The following is a 17,004-nucleotide window of genomic DNA, read 5'->3' as shown; positions in this document are numbered from 1 at the left end:
TAAACACTTTCACTTCGATAAACATTTTGCTGTTATAAGAAATGTATTTAAAATCAAGTCGGTTGAAATGTCAATATGACAGAACTTATACACAGATGAAAAATAAACAAATCGCATATAAACTTTTCTAATCATAAGAGAAAAACCAAATAAACAAAATATGACAGCTTTATGCGATATGGATATACTCTATGGATTTGCAAAAAAATCTATTACGCTTATCGGAATTTACGAAATAAAATTAAAGTAGGTATAAGTTATTAATTTCGGGATATTTACAATGTATTTTATATATTTCGACATTATCTACGAATGTCTTGTTCACGAGACTCCAACTCGACTCGAAGTAATAACTTTAATAATAAAAATAACCATGTTCATTTAAAATGTTATATAGGTATAAGTTGTTAAGTGTAAGTGTTCAAATCAAATCAAATCATAATAACCTTTATTCAAGTAGGCTTTTACAAGCACTTTTGAATCGTCATTTTACAATTAAGTGAAGCTACCACCGGTTCGGAAAGTAGATTCTACCGAGAAGAACCGGCAAGAAACTCAGTAGTTACTCTTTTTTAACATTTAAAAATACAAAGTCATGTTGTATCATAAATAAAGATACATTAATCATTAAGTGTTAGTACTCTTAGTATTGCACAATATATTATGCTTAGCTTAGCTTAGTTTTATAGCTATAGCTAAGTTATTAGCAAATTGTATGCAATACGTAAATCTAAGTCCTTATATTTTTTTCCACTTCGATTGGAATAGACAATACATAATATACTTCTTAAATGATCATAAGCAAACTTTGCCCGCCTGGCCCGCTGGGTAGGTACCAACCACATATCAGTTATTCTACCGCCAAATAACAGTACTCAGTATTGATGTGTTCCGGTTTGAAGGGTGAGTTAGATAGTGTAAATACAGGCACAAGGGATATAATATCTAATTTCCCAAGGTTGGTGGCACATTGACGATGTCAGGAATAGTTAACATTTCTTACAGCGTCATTGTCTATAGGTAATGGTCAAAACTTACCATCAGGTGGCCCATATGCTCGTCCGCCAACCTATACCATAAAAAGCACATCTCGCTTTATTGCTTCTTCACGGTAAAGAAACTCTTTGGTTAAAATGTGTTTTAAATGGCTTGTCGTTAGTAAAATATTTTAAACATAATACATGAAAAATTAAGCAGTATTTATGAGTCAATAATGTCACAGAGATAACCATAAAAATATACATATGTAAATATTTATTGACTGTTTTAAAATTATGACTCATAGATCAATCTTTTCTGAATAGGATTATATTTATAGAAACACACGGAATGTTTCGTGGAGTAACTTATAATTAATATAAACATTACAACAGTAAGCAGGAGGAGCAAATGGACCACCTGATAAGTGATCACCACCGCCTATAAATTCTGGCGATTGTACATCGTCATCGTGGTAACTAAGATAACATAAGATGTTATGTTCCTTGTGTAATAAAACTACTCACGTAACATATAATTATGCTAGTATATTTATTTATGAATCGATACAATATTAAATATCCGCTAATTATATACTAATTAATTAATTTTCACCAATAATCTCACAACACCGTTCCCCTTTTCGTTCCCTGTTCCAAATCCTCCAATTCTCAATCCTCTTTAGTTTTTTTCTCGTGCCAGGCAGTACCAGCCACACCACGACACGAGAGGAAGTCACGGGAGTGCTCCAATACGATTCGATAACCGAATTAATAATACCGATACTAAATGTTATTTTAATTAAAAACAAAGTATTTAAAAATCAATGTAGTACTAAATATTATTATTTTAATTCAAATTATATAAGTATATTTAAAAAATTCATACTTGTGCCCGTAGTTATACTGGCTCACTCACCCTTTAAACCGGAACACAACAATACTGTTGTTGGGCGTAGAATAAATAAATAGAATAGGCTGATGAGTGGGTATTACGTATTCAGAAGGACTAGCACGATACCCTATCATCAAGTAAACTGTTCTTGTCCCAACTGATTTTATCAAAATCAAAATATACTTCATTGAAGTATACCTTTAAAAGCACTCATGAATTGTCATTTTTAGCAACTGTGGTAACCGTCAAGTTACCAGCGGTTCGGAATGTAGATTCTACCGAAAGAAAATAGCAAAAAGTTAACAGTTTTCCTTTTTGCAGGAACAGAAAAAAAGAGTTTTAACATTTAAATATACTTTACAGACATACTCTGTAATTTTAATTACTTAATAACTTCGATCGCAGGTTATAAAATGAAATAAAATTAAAACTTGCCTCATTCATTTTTGAATGTAGATTCCATATTAATCAACATTTTTTTTACCGTTTACTATCGTATACTAGTCAACCCCCCATTTTGGCCTATGTCTTGTCTTCTCCTCTAAACGTGAAGACAGGGTAATTTTCACATTTCACGGGTATATATAAAGATATAGGTAAATTTCGAATTATTTGATAAGTATAAGGATTTCATATGAATTATCCGTTCGAAGATATTTATCGTTATCTGTACAAAGACGTACATTAGTATGAGTGACGCTCGTGCTTACACAGTGTCCAAGTGTGCGTTAGACAGCTGATAGTAACGACAGCAGAAAAAATATTTAATATTACTAAATTTGATGCTCGTTTTAATTTAAAGAGAGGCGTGCCTTGCTGACACTCGTATATGAATTTGAAGTTTGAATAAATTATTTAAAATAAATACGGTTTCCAGTTAGAGTTCATTGCTCTAACACATAATTAAATAGATAGCACATTTCAATGAGAAGTCGTTGTACTATTTATTCAAAATCCGTGCCCCGTGATTTTTGCCGTTGTTTTGTGCGTAGAATAATAAAATATCTTAAAAACTGACAATGTTTATTGAAGTAGACTAACATTCGCCAGCCATATAGCCCACCAGCGTAATTTATAGGAGTCGCCGTCACCGGATGCGGTGTGGGCGACATGATGATGATGATGATGAGACTAACATTGCCTAATTTACATATGAACTGAAGTATGAATGAACTTAATTTGTATTTATTCAAAGGAAAACACTGTGAAACCAGCACGTAACAGGTGAAGTGCCAAATGCCACAAACCCATAACGGAGTAGCGTAGAGTAAGTTAGGAGAGGAGAGGTCTTTCTTCAACAGTGGGATATTAACAGTATCTTACTTATATGTCTAAAAATATGTGTACATAACGATCTCTTGAAAGACTTACTGAAAAAAATACAGATTACACAGTAATTTGGAAATATGAAATTATTAAATAAATTTTTGAGGATTATCACGAACAAACAGACAATAATAGCGATCGTAAGGAAAACTTGCAAATATGTAGTCAAGGCGAAGTCTCGTTGACAAGGGAACGTGACCGTTTGACCGCTATATGGTAACTTTGGAATAGATGAAATTGAGACCAACAATATTTACAATTAATTTTTTCGTTTCCTCTGTTATTTTAACAATCATGTTACATCTATACATAATACAGAATATAATAAAATTGGAGTGTCTGTTTATAATATCAAAATAGCCCTTTTTTACTCAATGCGTATGTATGTTTACACGGTTTATACACCAAAATAACATTTTTTACAATTTTAGTTTAGGTCTGTCTATTTGTTCCGTCTAATCTCTGGAACGGCTGAACCGATTTTGACGGGACTTTCACTGGCAGATAACTGATATATTACGGAGTAACTTAGGCTACAATATACATTTTCTTTAATTCAAACCCGTACAAGGTCGCGGGTACAGCTAGTTGATTAATAAAACACTCGACTCGAATGAAACCTACGTGAAACAATCTGACGAGTTTTCTATTTATCGATCGTACAAAGCTTTTTTCAACTTTGTATTGATTTCACATAAAATCTGAAGAATCCTACATAATCTAAATATATACATATAAAAAAATGGAGTGGTTATTTGTAATATTAAAATAAACATATTATGAATGAATGTATACATGATATATATCCAAATAACATTTTTTACAATTTTTTCCCTCTGTCTGTCTGTTTGTAGCAACGACTTAATAACACAAAATCTGCCTAATACAGAATTAATAATAGTAAAAACTTTCGAACTGAACATTTTTTTGTCAAAGGGCAAATTTGCACGAGATGTCGCAGGCACAGCTAGCTAATACATAGAACTGTATCATAAAAAAAATTACTATTTTTAAAATGCGATTTAAAAAGTAAGTTTGTGCGTATATTGTACGTCTTACCTGAACACAATGATGTTGTAGTAAGGAGATTATGTTATTAACGCGCAAAAAGTGAAGACTAGAAAATGTCCTAATTGGGACGTTTGCCTGTAGTCGTTTTACGTAGTAATACGTTATAATACATCATAATTACGTAGTAATACGTTATGCGTAATTAAAACATCTAGTTATCCCTTTTATTTATTGTTTTTATCAAGCTTTCATTTTTACTTGTAACGAAATGTAAAATAAACGGTACCCGGCGCGGTACACTTTTTTCTGTTGTTTAGTATGGGTATAACATATCTGTTTATTAGAATATCATTGGTCATGCCTGAACAGTAATTTCATACACCTTTGTTATTTTGAAATAATAATAATAAATAATAAATATGAGACAACATCACATACTTTACTCTGATCCCAATGTAAGTAGCTGAAGCACTTGTGTTATGGATATCAGAAGTAACGACGGTACCACAAACACCCAGACACAAGACAACATAGAAAACTAATGGTAATCTACATGGACTCGGCCGGGAATCGAACCCGGGACCACAGAGTGGCGTACCCTTGAAAATTGGTGTCACACACACACACCACTCGACCATGGAGGTCGTCAAATACGAAGACGAAGATATTTTATGTAGATGTATATTGTAAATATTATTAAACATTTATAATATCCATATTTAAATAACGAACGTTTGACGATGAGTTCACCGTTCGATAAATAATAAAACATCGGTTGAACCCGCGCGATATTATAAAACTTTTCCTGTTACTTCTTGTAGTTTTCACAAAACGTAAACCCCATTTATTTGTCACATCGAACGGTGATATAAAGAAATAACAGTCCATCGGTTTAAGCGCGAAGACTTAATAAACAATCTAGATTAACAGTGTAATATTTTATTTGATTCAATTTAAATATAAAATACAACCTATTAAAATCTATACTTCTATAGTAATATTATAAAAGTGAAAGTCTGTCGCTTTTTCATTATCAAACCATCAACAACAACAACAGCCTGTAAATTCCCACTGCTGGGCTAAAGGCCTCCTCTCCATTTGAGGAGAAGGTTTGGAACATATTCCACCACGCTGTTCCAATGCGGGTTGGTGGAATACACATGTGGCAGAATTTCTATGAAATTTGTCACATGCAGGTTTCCTCACGATGTTTTCCTTCACCGCTGAGCACGAGATAAATTATAAAGACATATTAAGCACATGAATCAGCGGTGCTTGCCTGGGTTTGAACCCGCAATCATCGGTTAAGATGCACGCGTTCTAACCACTGGGCCATCTCTGCTCAATTCATCGAACCAATTAATAGAATTTGATGAAATTTATTATGAAGCAAACTTGAATTCCAACGAAGGACATAGGATACTTTTTTTGCTTAGCGGTGGTATCGTACCACCAACCCCTAAAACACGAGCGAAGCCGCGGTAAACAAATAGTATTTACATAATTATTAGTTGACTATTTAGATTTGAATCCTACAGTTGCGTCAAATCGACTGATAAGAAATATTAGCCATTCCTTACACTGTCCGTACGCCGCCAACATTGGGAGCTAAGATGTTATGTCCCCTGTGTTACAGGCTAACTCATCCTAACAACTGGAACAGAATTACAGAACAATACTAAGTATTGCTGTGGCGGTAGGGTATTTGATAAGTGTAAATAAATATAAATATGAAACAACATCACATACATTACTCTGATCCCAATGTAAGTAGCTGAAGCACTTGTGTTATGGAAAATCAGAAGTAACGACGGTACCACAAACACCTAAACTAAAACCAACGTAGAAAACTAATGATTATCTACATGGACTCGGCCGAGAATCGAACCCGGGACTTCTGGCATACCCATGAAAACCGGTGTACACACCACTCGACCACGGAGGTCGTCAAATCAGTGACTCGTAAAATAATAAAAAAATTAAGTCTAATTCTAGTACATAGTCGTGGCATATGATTATTTAAGCATTAACAAAACTAGTAAAGGTCAATCATTTTGTACACACTGAAAATAATTAAGTAGGAACGACTCTAATATATAGGCTTTTTGACAATGCGAAAAATAAATTGAGAATTACTGTAATCAGTGTATATTATGAGTTTAAAAATGGTTATTTGCTAACGAAAATTGAAAATAATACTTAATTTATTAAAAAATCCATAAATAAAAATGCATTTTTTCAAACGTTTGTCACGTGACACAAAACGCTCCTGATTGGCCGGGCTTATGATGAAGTCACTTTTTTTTACATATTTAATATAATATAACTATAAGATTAAAATACAGCAAAGTGACGTCAGAGAAATAAAAAATACAACTTTTACTGGGTTCCTTAACTACTATATAATATAAAATGGATTTTAAAAACTAGTCAAATAGACAATTCCAAAGGTGTGCGCTGAGTAATCGGATTAAGCCTTTCAAAACCATTATCAAGACACTTGACTCACAATTTAACGAGTACTTTTTGAGTGTATTTTTTACATTATATAGTATATTAAATTCTTTACCAACGGCGTTTTCAGGTGTGTGTTCCCTAAGTACCTTTGCTAAAGTGTATTCCAACCACATAGAACTAAAGCCAAATAAACAACACTTGGCAATGTATTTGTACGAAAGTTTGAATAATCTATGACATACATTATGGATTTGCTAAAAACTTTTGAACATAAAAGAAACAGTTCGGAAGTTTGGTAGTGGATATAAATACATAAGTGCAATTTTTTTATATAATAAATAAATATATATTAATCAAGGAGTGTTAGTAATGCGCAATATAGCAGAGCAAATTAGTACGTCGCATAGAGTACGCAAATCTACGGTTTGATTATCGCCATTCATTCTAAGATTGGAATATACTATACGTGTAGGTTTAGTGTTTTAGATAAGAAAGCGTAACAAAGTAACTTTGACATTTTTAATATTAGTTGGGATTTAAATGTACCACCGAGATACTTAGTAATTACTCTGAGTATCGATTAAACTGATTTATAATTCAGTTGTAAGAACAAAATTCAAACAACATATAAATAATAAATATTCGTTGGATAAGTTTGTACTACTTAAGTAACTTACAAACTAAATAAAATAAATAAGGCTTATAACAAAAAAAAAGATTCATCAGTTTTTTAAATAGAAAGTTTACCATTTAAAAACAAAATTTATGAAAAACATTCACCAAAGACTGTCCAACAAAAATATTTATTTACGCCGTACTCACAATAAATGTTTTGTAATGGTACCTACTCCATGGGGGTTTACCCTAATACACTATAAATTATAAAAAAACCTGTTAAGCTGTTTCGTAACAGAGATGATTAAACTTTAATATATAATAGACATCGTCGAAAATACATTGGTATTCTATGTATTGATCATTTATAAAATAGGAGGCTAAATATGTAATCAATCATAAATTCGAAACCTTCCCTAGAAATATGTTACTTATTTAAAGATTATATATGTACAAAATATACTATATTAAACATAAAATCAATAGGTACGAATATTTTACTTTTTAAGTGAAACAAATAAATACATAAGGAAATAGTAATAATATTACGTGATTAAATACGTCTTATGACTTACTTGTGACGTCGGCTGACGTTCTCCTCGAACGACACTCAAACACCGACTGTCGACTGACTGTTTTATTTTATGTAATAGTAATACAAAATAGTTGCCGAAAGAATCGTGTATACGTTCACTTCATACTCTTACGACGTTGCGAGCACGATAAGATTTTAAACTACACTAAAATGTTTCGTACATGACTTTTTTTTTCTTTTCTCTTTTGGCGCGTATTTACTATGCTAGCTGAGGAAAATATATTCTGCCGATGTCACGTTTAATAGGGAAGACACGTAGGGGACAAATCGACTCAAATATTTAAGGTTTTATTGTTGACTCGAGTCGAGTCATACCTCGCGACTTTACTTACCTTTAATTATGTAAATTTTAATTTTAAGTTGTCATAAATTTTATTTGACTTAACGGATTTTGATGAAATAAAATAAAAAAATGCTCATGTACAACAATCCACCTTTTTAAATTTTTCATTTATATCCTACCTGATTTGCAGAATTGCTCTGGACAAACGGTCAGAATTATAAAAATACTATAAACAATATTAAGAAATTCTAAAAATTACTAGCTAAAAAAACAATATTTCAATATATTCATTTCAATTAGCCTTTATTTAAAAACCAACGAATAAAGGTTATCGTTCAAATAATTTAAAAAAAGATCGCAAAAAAGTCGTCAGCGATTTTATTTAATATTTGTATATGTCGTATCGTGTAAATGGGGTTAAGTGATACTTTCATTCCAATGGTCGAACAAGTCTAGCTCCGTCCGAGGACTATCCGTCAATGGTTGAAAACTGTGACATAAACAGTTATATTAATTTAATTGTATAGCCGTGTATAATATATTGACTTATACATTATTTTAAATGGTAATAATAATATGTTTTTATAAAACCCTGACTATACAGAACTCGATTTTAAATATAAGCCTGCTTGCTAGTGATGTCATTGAATTATTATCCAACCGGCTAAAATGAGACGTAACCGGCTTGTAATTATTATTGTGCTAGTGTTATTTTAGTATTTACGTAGTCATACTTAAATATAATAGGGACAGAGAGAAATAGTTTAACGACTTGCTTTTTTTTATTGTTTTTTTTTTTAACAAAGTAGTGTTTACTGTTGCTTCTCAATATACTTACAACAACGTTAATTAAGTATTTTTACAGAATCAATGATCACTTCGAAAGCATCAGTGATAATAAGAAAAGTGAAAATGTGTTGTTTATGATATTACTTCGTATATTGACTTAAGTTTTAAGAAGTGTTTGAAAATGGGGTAATTTCGAGGTTTATTAGAAAACAGTAAAGTATTGCCATATTGGTTAGAATTTCTGAAAGTGAAAACGTAAGGTCCCTTGTATTGAACACGAACCTCTTTTTTACTAAAAAAACGTTGTTAATGATAAAGCTCTTGATGCTATAACTTCATACTTGCATCGAAGAATCTAAATGACGGATGGAATAATCTTTTGGATTTGCTCTAAAAATGGGCGTTAAACATAGATAAATTGTATCTCATCTTTTATTGTATACAAAGGACCATTTATTAAGTCAACGGCATTTGGGGTATTGTGTTCCTAGCTGTTTATGCCTAATTACCTTTTAAAGTTGCCAGGAAACAATCTAATTTTGAAAAAGTTGGTTTACAAAAATTAATGTAGTTCTAAAACCAAAAAGACAATATTGTCATTTAAGTACTGTTTGCATTACCTGTTGTGTAGTAAAAAGCAAAATTTTAAATTACCCTCAAATAATAGTGATCTAAATGTAACCATTATATATGCATCACTAGGAATCAATTTAGATTTAAAACTTCATTGGAATTCTTATAATCGTCCATGACAGGCAGACAGCTCCACAGCACACGTAGTTAGGAAAGTTAGATAAGAAACTCATATTGATACTGCTCGATAAGTATACTTCAGTACTCAGTTACTTTTATAGCATTATGTGTTACTGCATTTTGCTTCGGGATAACGCTGCGGATATTGAAACTATTTTCATACTGCAGAAAAGAACTGTTAGGTCTATTAATAATCTTGAAGCTCCAGGCTCCTTCGGGGATATTTTAACAGAGGCAATACTTACAGTTGCTTCTCAATATGTATACAGCAATATTAAGTATTTTTACAATAACATAGATCTTTTTGACAGAAACTGTAACAATCATTCACAAGGAAAGGTAACACCTATTTCCCGACTTTACACGATATATACCTAAATATGTAGGCAAACTAGAAAATAAGCTACTCGATTAACGGTAAACATCGGCCCATAGACATTGGCGCTCTAAGAAATATTAACCAAGCTGTACATCACCAATGCGCCAACAATCCTGGGAACTACACTCCTCGTGGCTACAGTTATCAGCATATTCATCCTTCAAACTGAAGCTGAACAATACAAAGTATTTTTGTTTGACAGTATAACATGAGATGAATGCATAGTACCTACCAAAACTTGCAATAAACCCTAACCCAAACTATTATAAAGGTTTGTTAATTTCTTTAACATATTCCTAACAGAGCAATGGAGCTGCAAGCCACAAAATTCGCGCCAGGCGGCAAGTTTTGAATTCTAGACACGCTGTCCAAGTTAGAAACATCGTTGTACGGATTTTATTGATACGGCATATAAACGTAATTTTGAACTCTTTTCTTAACATATTATTAATAAAGTAAAAGCCTGTAAATTTCCCACTGCTGAGATAGGCCTCCTCATCCATTAAGGAGAGGGTTTGGAACATATTCCACCACGCTGTTCCAATGCGGGTTGGTGGAATGCACATGTGGCAGAATTTCGATGAAATTGGACACATGCAGGTTTCCTCACGATGTTTTCCTTCACCGCCGAGCACGAGATGGATTATAAATACATTAAGCACATATATAAGCTTGCTTGGGTTTGAACCCGCAATCATCGGTTAAGATGCACGCGTTCTAACCACTGGGCCATCTCAGCTCCAGATTATAAAATAATTAATTCAACGTGAAGATAAGCAATACCATGTTCATAGAGGGTATAAATATATGTTTTAGTTATAGACAATGTTCAATTAAAATAACTTAGAAATATCCGAATGTATTAAATTTTAACCAAAAAATATTTAATTTACTCATTATCACAACAACAACAGCCTGTAAATTCCCACTGCTGGGCTAAAGGCCTCCTCTCCCTTTGAGGAGAAGGTTTGGAACATATTCCACCACGCTGTTCCAATGCGGGTTGGTGGAATACACGTGTGGCAGAATTTCTATGAAATTTGTCACATGCAGGTTTCCTCACGATGTTTTCCTTCACCACTGAGCACGAGATGAATTATAAAGACAAATTAAGCACATGAATCAAACCATAATAAGCACCAGCGGTGCTTGCCTGGGTTTGAACCCGCAATTATCGGTTAAGATGCACGCGTTCTAACCACTGGGCCATCTCGACTCTCTCATTATCACATTCGGTAAAAATTGAGATTGACTCACGATCATATGTACAGGAATCTGGAGCCGCACGGGCACCGAGCGGAAATTAATATACACATAAATATCAAAATAAACATTATTCAAGTAAGCTTTTACGAGCACCTTTGATCGTCATTTAACAATTAAGCGAAGCTACCACCGGTTCGGAAAGTAAATTCTGCCGAGAAGAACCGGCAAGAAATTCAGTAGTTACTCTTTTTCAACATTTAAAAAATATAGTCATATTAGTTAAATAATAGTCTGATTATATAAAAAGATCAATATAATATATGCGATTTTATTAAGTGGTAATAGTAAATACGAAATTGTTTATTTTCTTATACGCCCATGTTATACAGCGAATTTTACCTTTTTAATATGCCAAGAAGGCACAGATTATTATTTTGCCAACGTCACGTGCAAACACAGTGAGTTTTGAGGTCTTACAGAAATTCAGTTTTAAAAGCCGGTTTTTTTTTTATGGGAACTATTAGTGAATTGTTTGGAAATGTAATTTTTGTGGACTCTACTTTTTTTTTTGTATACTAAAACGTACCCTCAGCGGGGTCAAGGTTGTCTTTCCAATTGAAAAGGGTTGAAAATTATTCCAATAAATTACATACATCTTTACTAAAATGCAATTTGAGTAACTTAGCTGATACCATTTATTCGTATCTTAAATGTAGTATTTTAATTCAAAAATAATATAATAGGTATTGATGTAAGGACCAATTGCCTTATGGAAAATGTTGAAAAAAGGCTCTGTAATAATGCCGTCCACTATCAACACTATTAACCTAAATCTCATTAAAATTTAAAAAACATGATTTATTTTTCAAACTGTATTTTGAAAGAAAAGCATTTATATAACGCAATTATTTTTCCTCTTCTAATTTTATACAGAGCGATGATGATGATGATGATATATGGTCACATTTCCTCAATGTTTTGATTGGTTAGTAACTACCAACTACTTATGCCTACATTCTGAAGTTGTGTGCTATGTAATTTGCAAATTGATTTTATTAGCTCTCACATTATGAGAGGAAATAGATTGAACCCTTACGTACACACTGGAACAGCACATCTCTTAACCACTTACCTGTACTTTGAGAGTATATATAACAAGACTAGTCGTCGCCCGCGGCTCGCTCTCGCTTTAGGGGTTGGTTATCACGTGTTAGGCAAAAAAGTAGCTTGTCTTTTCTTAGAGTTCAAGTTTGTTTCATAGCAAATTTCATCAAAATCGGTTCATTGGTTTGGTAGTGAAAGAGCAACAGACAAACAGATAGATAAAGTTACTATCACATTTATAATAGTATAGATAATTATTCATATGACAACGAGGAAAGAAAGGTAAACAGACAGACATTGTAAAATTAATAATATACTTATATATATAAGAGTCGAGATGGCCCAGTGGTTAGAACGCGTGCATCTTAACCGATGATTGCGGGTTCAAACCCAGGCAAGCACCGCTGATTCATGTGCTTAAGTGATCTTTATAATTCATCTCGTGCTCAGCGGTGAAGGAAAACATCGTGAGAAAACCTGCATGTGACAAATTTCATAGAAATTCTGCCACATGTGTATTCCACCAACCCGCATTGGAATAAATGTTAAAAACCTTCTCCTCAAAAGGAGAGGAGGCCTTTAGCCCAGCAGTGGGAATTTACAGGCTGCTGTTGTTGTTGTTATATATATATGTTGTTAATTAAATTAAAGTTAACAAAATGTAAACAAATAAAACGATCCTACGATTTCAATGATTTATTAACAAAAATTATCAATTCTATATTATTATAATAATATAATTTTCATTACACTAAATTACATTTTACTTACAAAAAAAAAGAAAAACTGAAAATTTATTTTTCCAATTACAAAAACGAATGGACGACAGCATAATACTAACAATTCAAAAAAAGGCAACACGTTGATTGAAACAGTAATCAATAACTTATTTTTAATCTGTTGAAGCATTCACACAAAGCACTTTACATGTTAATGACAGCAATTAAAAAAAAAAACTATTCTTGAGACAGATTATAAATTTGATAAATCATATCATAGAAGTAATTTTACGACACACCTTTTTGTATTAAGCGATTGTCACTTTTACATAAAAATACAAATAAAAAAAGGGATTTAAGGAAATATAATCATAATTTATTTGTTGATCCTGTAAAATGCAATACTTTAATCTAACAAACACTGTTTAGGAAGAAAGACTTTTTGGATTAAAGTCAGGATTCAATGAATTTTGTATGACGTGATTTTGAAGATTTCTTCTTATTCTTATTTATTTAAATACAAAAACATATTTTGTACCATTGCTTAACTGTGACGTCACACTCTCTTGTAGAGTCTGGTAGATCTACAGATCATATTACTCAAATTTTCTTCATTAAACAATTTAAACAACAAAAGTATATTTCATGTGTAAACATTTACATATGATATATCCATTATAAAAGTATTTTGACCTATATTTAATCAGCTGACTGCATTACTAGTCTCGAGTGGCTTTATTAGTAACATTATTGACATTTTATTGCTTTTATAAAGGCGTGTCCAATTAGACTGTGACTAAATCGATTGATACGAGAACATAATTTATATTGATTTTCTGAAGCGCTTGAAAATCGAAAATAAATAAAATATATAAACGATTTATATTTGGATAATCTAGTTTAACGTGTAATATATATACAGATGAAAAATGATATTTAAAAAAAAATTGCATCAATTTTTTGATGATAATTTTAACCTTATATAAAATTTATATATTTGAAAATGTTGCCATTTCAAAAAAACTATTCTATGGAAGTATCACGATTCTAAAGCAAATAATTATTTTGATACTTGTATAATTTACAATGTTGCCAGTAAAAAAAAATCATCAAACGATTAATTATTAAGCAAATTTGATAATATGGCGCTTTCGGTGGTTTAAATCTATTGTCATGACAGTTTTAATTTAAAAATCCTTTTAATTTAATATCTTTGTAACATATTATTTTACTTAACGATAAAACTAACGACGGTCCCTACGAATAAGCAATAGTTTAACAAGTCATAACAACTTCTACAAAACATTGTTACAATTTTGTTGACAACTCAAGAGACAAGTTGACAAATAAGAAAAGAAATATTTGTTAAATGTTGCCAGTATTCCTTCAATTAAATCTTTTCAGTCGCTTTAAGCGTAGGGATCGTCTGTATATAAGAAGCTAAATTATTTTTGGTCGTCATATTGAGCTATTACATAAAATATAAAATAAAAAACGCATTATACTTTTAGCTTTATATTTTCAAATGCAAGTTTATTTTACACTATTTCCGATTTATTGTAAACTATCTCGAATTCGTTTAAAATGCACAAGACCCGCATTTCTTTACCAAAATGTTATAAAATAAAACTTATATCCTAGACTACACTAAATTTTTTAAAATCGAATCGAATGCAGTAACTTCGATGATTTATCGATTCGATTTTAAAAACTATTACAACTAACGGGGGCATGTTATTAATCGATTATTTAACGATTATTTTTAATAAGCCGTATAAATTGGAACTTTTTTAGAACAAAAAAAAAACCATGATTCGAAATTCAAGATATTGTATTACCACACAAAAAAAACTTTATCACGATTTAAGATTTAATACATTAGAAAAATAAATCGATCAATTAATAACACGTCCGGAAATATATCTACAAGTCACATGATAAAACTTAGCCAAACATTAGTCGAAGTTTAAAACGCCGTACCCAGACGCGGGTACACAACGATCTTACGTCGTACGTACCGATATATTAATATTCTGTGAACACATTTGACATGAGCATTACTCGTTATATCCTATTCGCTATCGATTCTCAACGATAATATTGCCAGTTAATTTGTACTAAATTCTAAACCAGTCGAATAAAAAAAACATGCTATCTCTTTTTAATATCACACTGGTGAAAAGGTAATTAGCTCGAGACAAAAATATGCTATTCTCTTTCAATAAAACAAGTGCGAAAGAGAAGGCGATAACATTTTTTTACCAAGCAACTAAATTCCGGTTAGAGATTGTGTTAAACAGAATAAAAAAACTTCCGAAAGGAATCTAACTCATTGAAAAAAACATTGTCTGTAATAAATATCGATACAATTGAATAATTTAGCTATAACGAGTAATACAGACATATATTTGAAATACTATCCGTCCGTTTTAAAAAAACTATGATAATTTATTCACCGCTTCGCATTTTAAATATACATTATATCGAATACATTTGAGACAGTGAAGAATGCGAGCACTTAGTAATACAAATAACATTTTACATACATCGTCTGAAACGATACATATGTACTTTCGAGCCAAGTACCCACTAAGTAAGCCTTCGCTAAGATTTCTTTTTAAAGTTCAACTTTAGAGGGTCAAAATGGGAGGGAGACTCCTGTATGAATTTTACCCATACACAGTCGAGACAGGCAGTACAACATAACATGTATATTTATTAGATACAATAATAATGTTATTTATATTAAAGTACTCGCATTTGTAAAGAATCTTCTCGAATAAATTTTGTCTTTTTTATAATATCCACGATATAAAAATTCTTCTACGTAACAACCTTACTAAGATGTCGTCGTTATATCGTGAAATTGAAACAATTCTAAAAACTTTAAAGAATTTAAAGGCATTTTCGAAGTTAATCCATATTTGTTGTAACGTATGTACAAAAAAAATACACTTTGAAACAAATGTTACAGCTGAAGCACAAAATGAACTAGTCATTTCAAAAATCGTCCAATTTCACGTATCAACAACGTCACTTAACAAAAAAAAAAAAAGTATTTCGAGACACGAATTTGTAAAGTACAACATTTGTACTACGAGAAGGCTTCACGATAATTCTAATGTATAATAACAGTCCAACGACGATACTTATTGTACACAATGTAAACAAACTTACAAATTGATTTTGTAAATCCAAACTATGTACACAATGAACAAAAGATATTTTTAATTGCATACGAGAATGAGAATCTGTTGCTGACTGGATATTTAAACATTATTGGGACAAAGTATTATTGATAAGTCTTTCATAAAAATTTTGATGAAAGAAGATAATCAAGTTACACGGATTTCTAATTTGGAGGTTCTCCAAAATCAGTGTAACTATGTTTTGCCTCAGCAATTACTTGTTTTAGCTGTAACTTTTCACTGGTTTTATTTTTATTTATACTAGGGATATATAACTTTTTTGGCAACTTCCTTGTAAATATTTACTTTTTTAAATCATCCCCAATTATCAAAGTGTCCCATTAATTTGGAACTGTACAAGTTCATTTGTTAAATGTCGCCTAAAAATGTTTGATGATGATGTATGAAAATTCAAATCCAGACGATAAATAAAACTTCTTTAACTGTCTTTCTCTAAGTTAATTTACATTAGTCACAAACAGTATCGTATCAATCACTTACATCACAATACACCTCTTGCCGTCTCTGTCGGCGACGGGAGCGGGGAGGGGGCCGTCGGCGGGGAGGGGGGCGGCGGGCTGCGGCTTTATGGCCTCCGGGTCGAAGGCGTCCGCCGACGCCACGGGCGCGCTCAGCGGCAGGTCGGTGTTGATGCCCACGATCTGGGGGGGGGGGGTAATCATATTAGCTAGGGCTAAGCTAAGATC

At 32.0% G+C, this 17,004-nt stretch overlaps 2 protein-coding genes across 5 annotated transcripts in view; both read right to left on the bottom strand.

Annotated features, from left to right (window-relative positions):
* LOC124539691 (thyrotropin-releasing hormone-degrading ectoenzyme-like) overlaps positions 1 to 8,004 on the bottom strand; it is a 40,273-nt gene extending 32,269 nt beyond the window's left edge. The window contains exon 1 of the mRNA XM_047117017.1: positions 7,857 to 8,004. The gene's annotated coding sequence lies outside the window, so the exon portion shown is untranslated. The remainder of the gene's footprint in view (positions 1 to 7,856) is intronic.
* Positions 8,005 to 16,719: 8,715 nt separating this feature from the next.
* LOC124539864 (late embryogenesis abundant protein At3g53040-like) overlaps positions 16,720 to 17,004 on the bottom strand; it is a 28,636-nt gene continuing 28,351 nt past the window's right edge. For all 4 annotated transcript variants that reach the window (XM_047117221.1, XM_047117222.1, XM_047117223.1 and 1 more), the window contains one exon: positions 16,720 to 16,959. In XM_047117221.1, the coding sequence (XP_046973177.1) occupies positions 16,795 to 16,959 (165 nt within the window). In that variant the 3' untranslated portion in view covers positions 16,720 to 16,794. The remainder of the gene's footprint in view (positions 16,960 to 17,004) is intronic.

This window comes from Vanessa cardui, chromosome 23 (assembly GCF_905220365.1).
Source record: "Vanessa cardui chromosome 23, ilVanCard2.1, whole genome shotgun sequence".
In the NCBI taxonomy this organism is placed as follows: Eukaryota; Metazoa; Arthropoda; class Insecta; order Lepidoptera; family Nymphalidae; genus Vanessa; species Vanessa cardui.
This window is presented reverse-complemented; position numbering and strand designations above follow the sequence as displayed.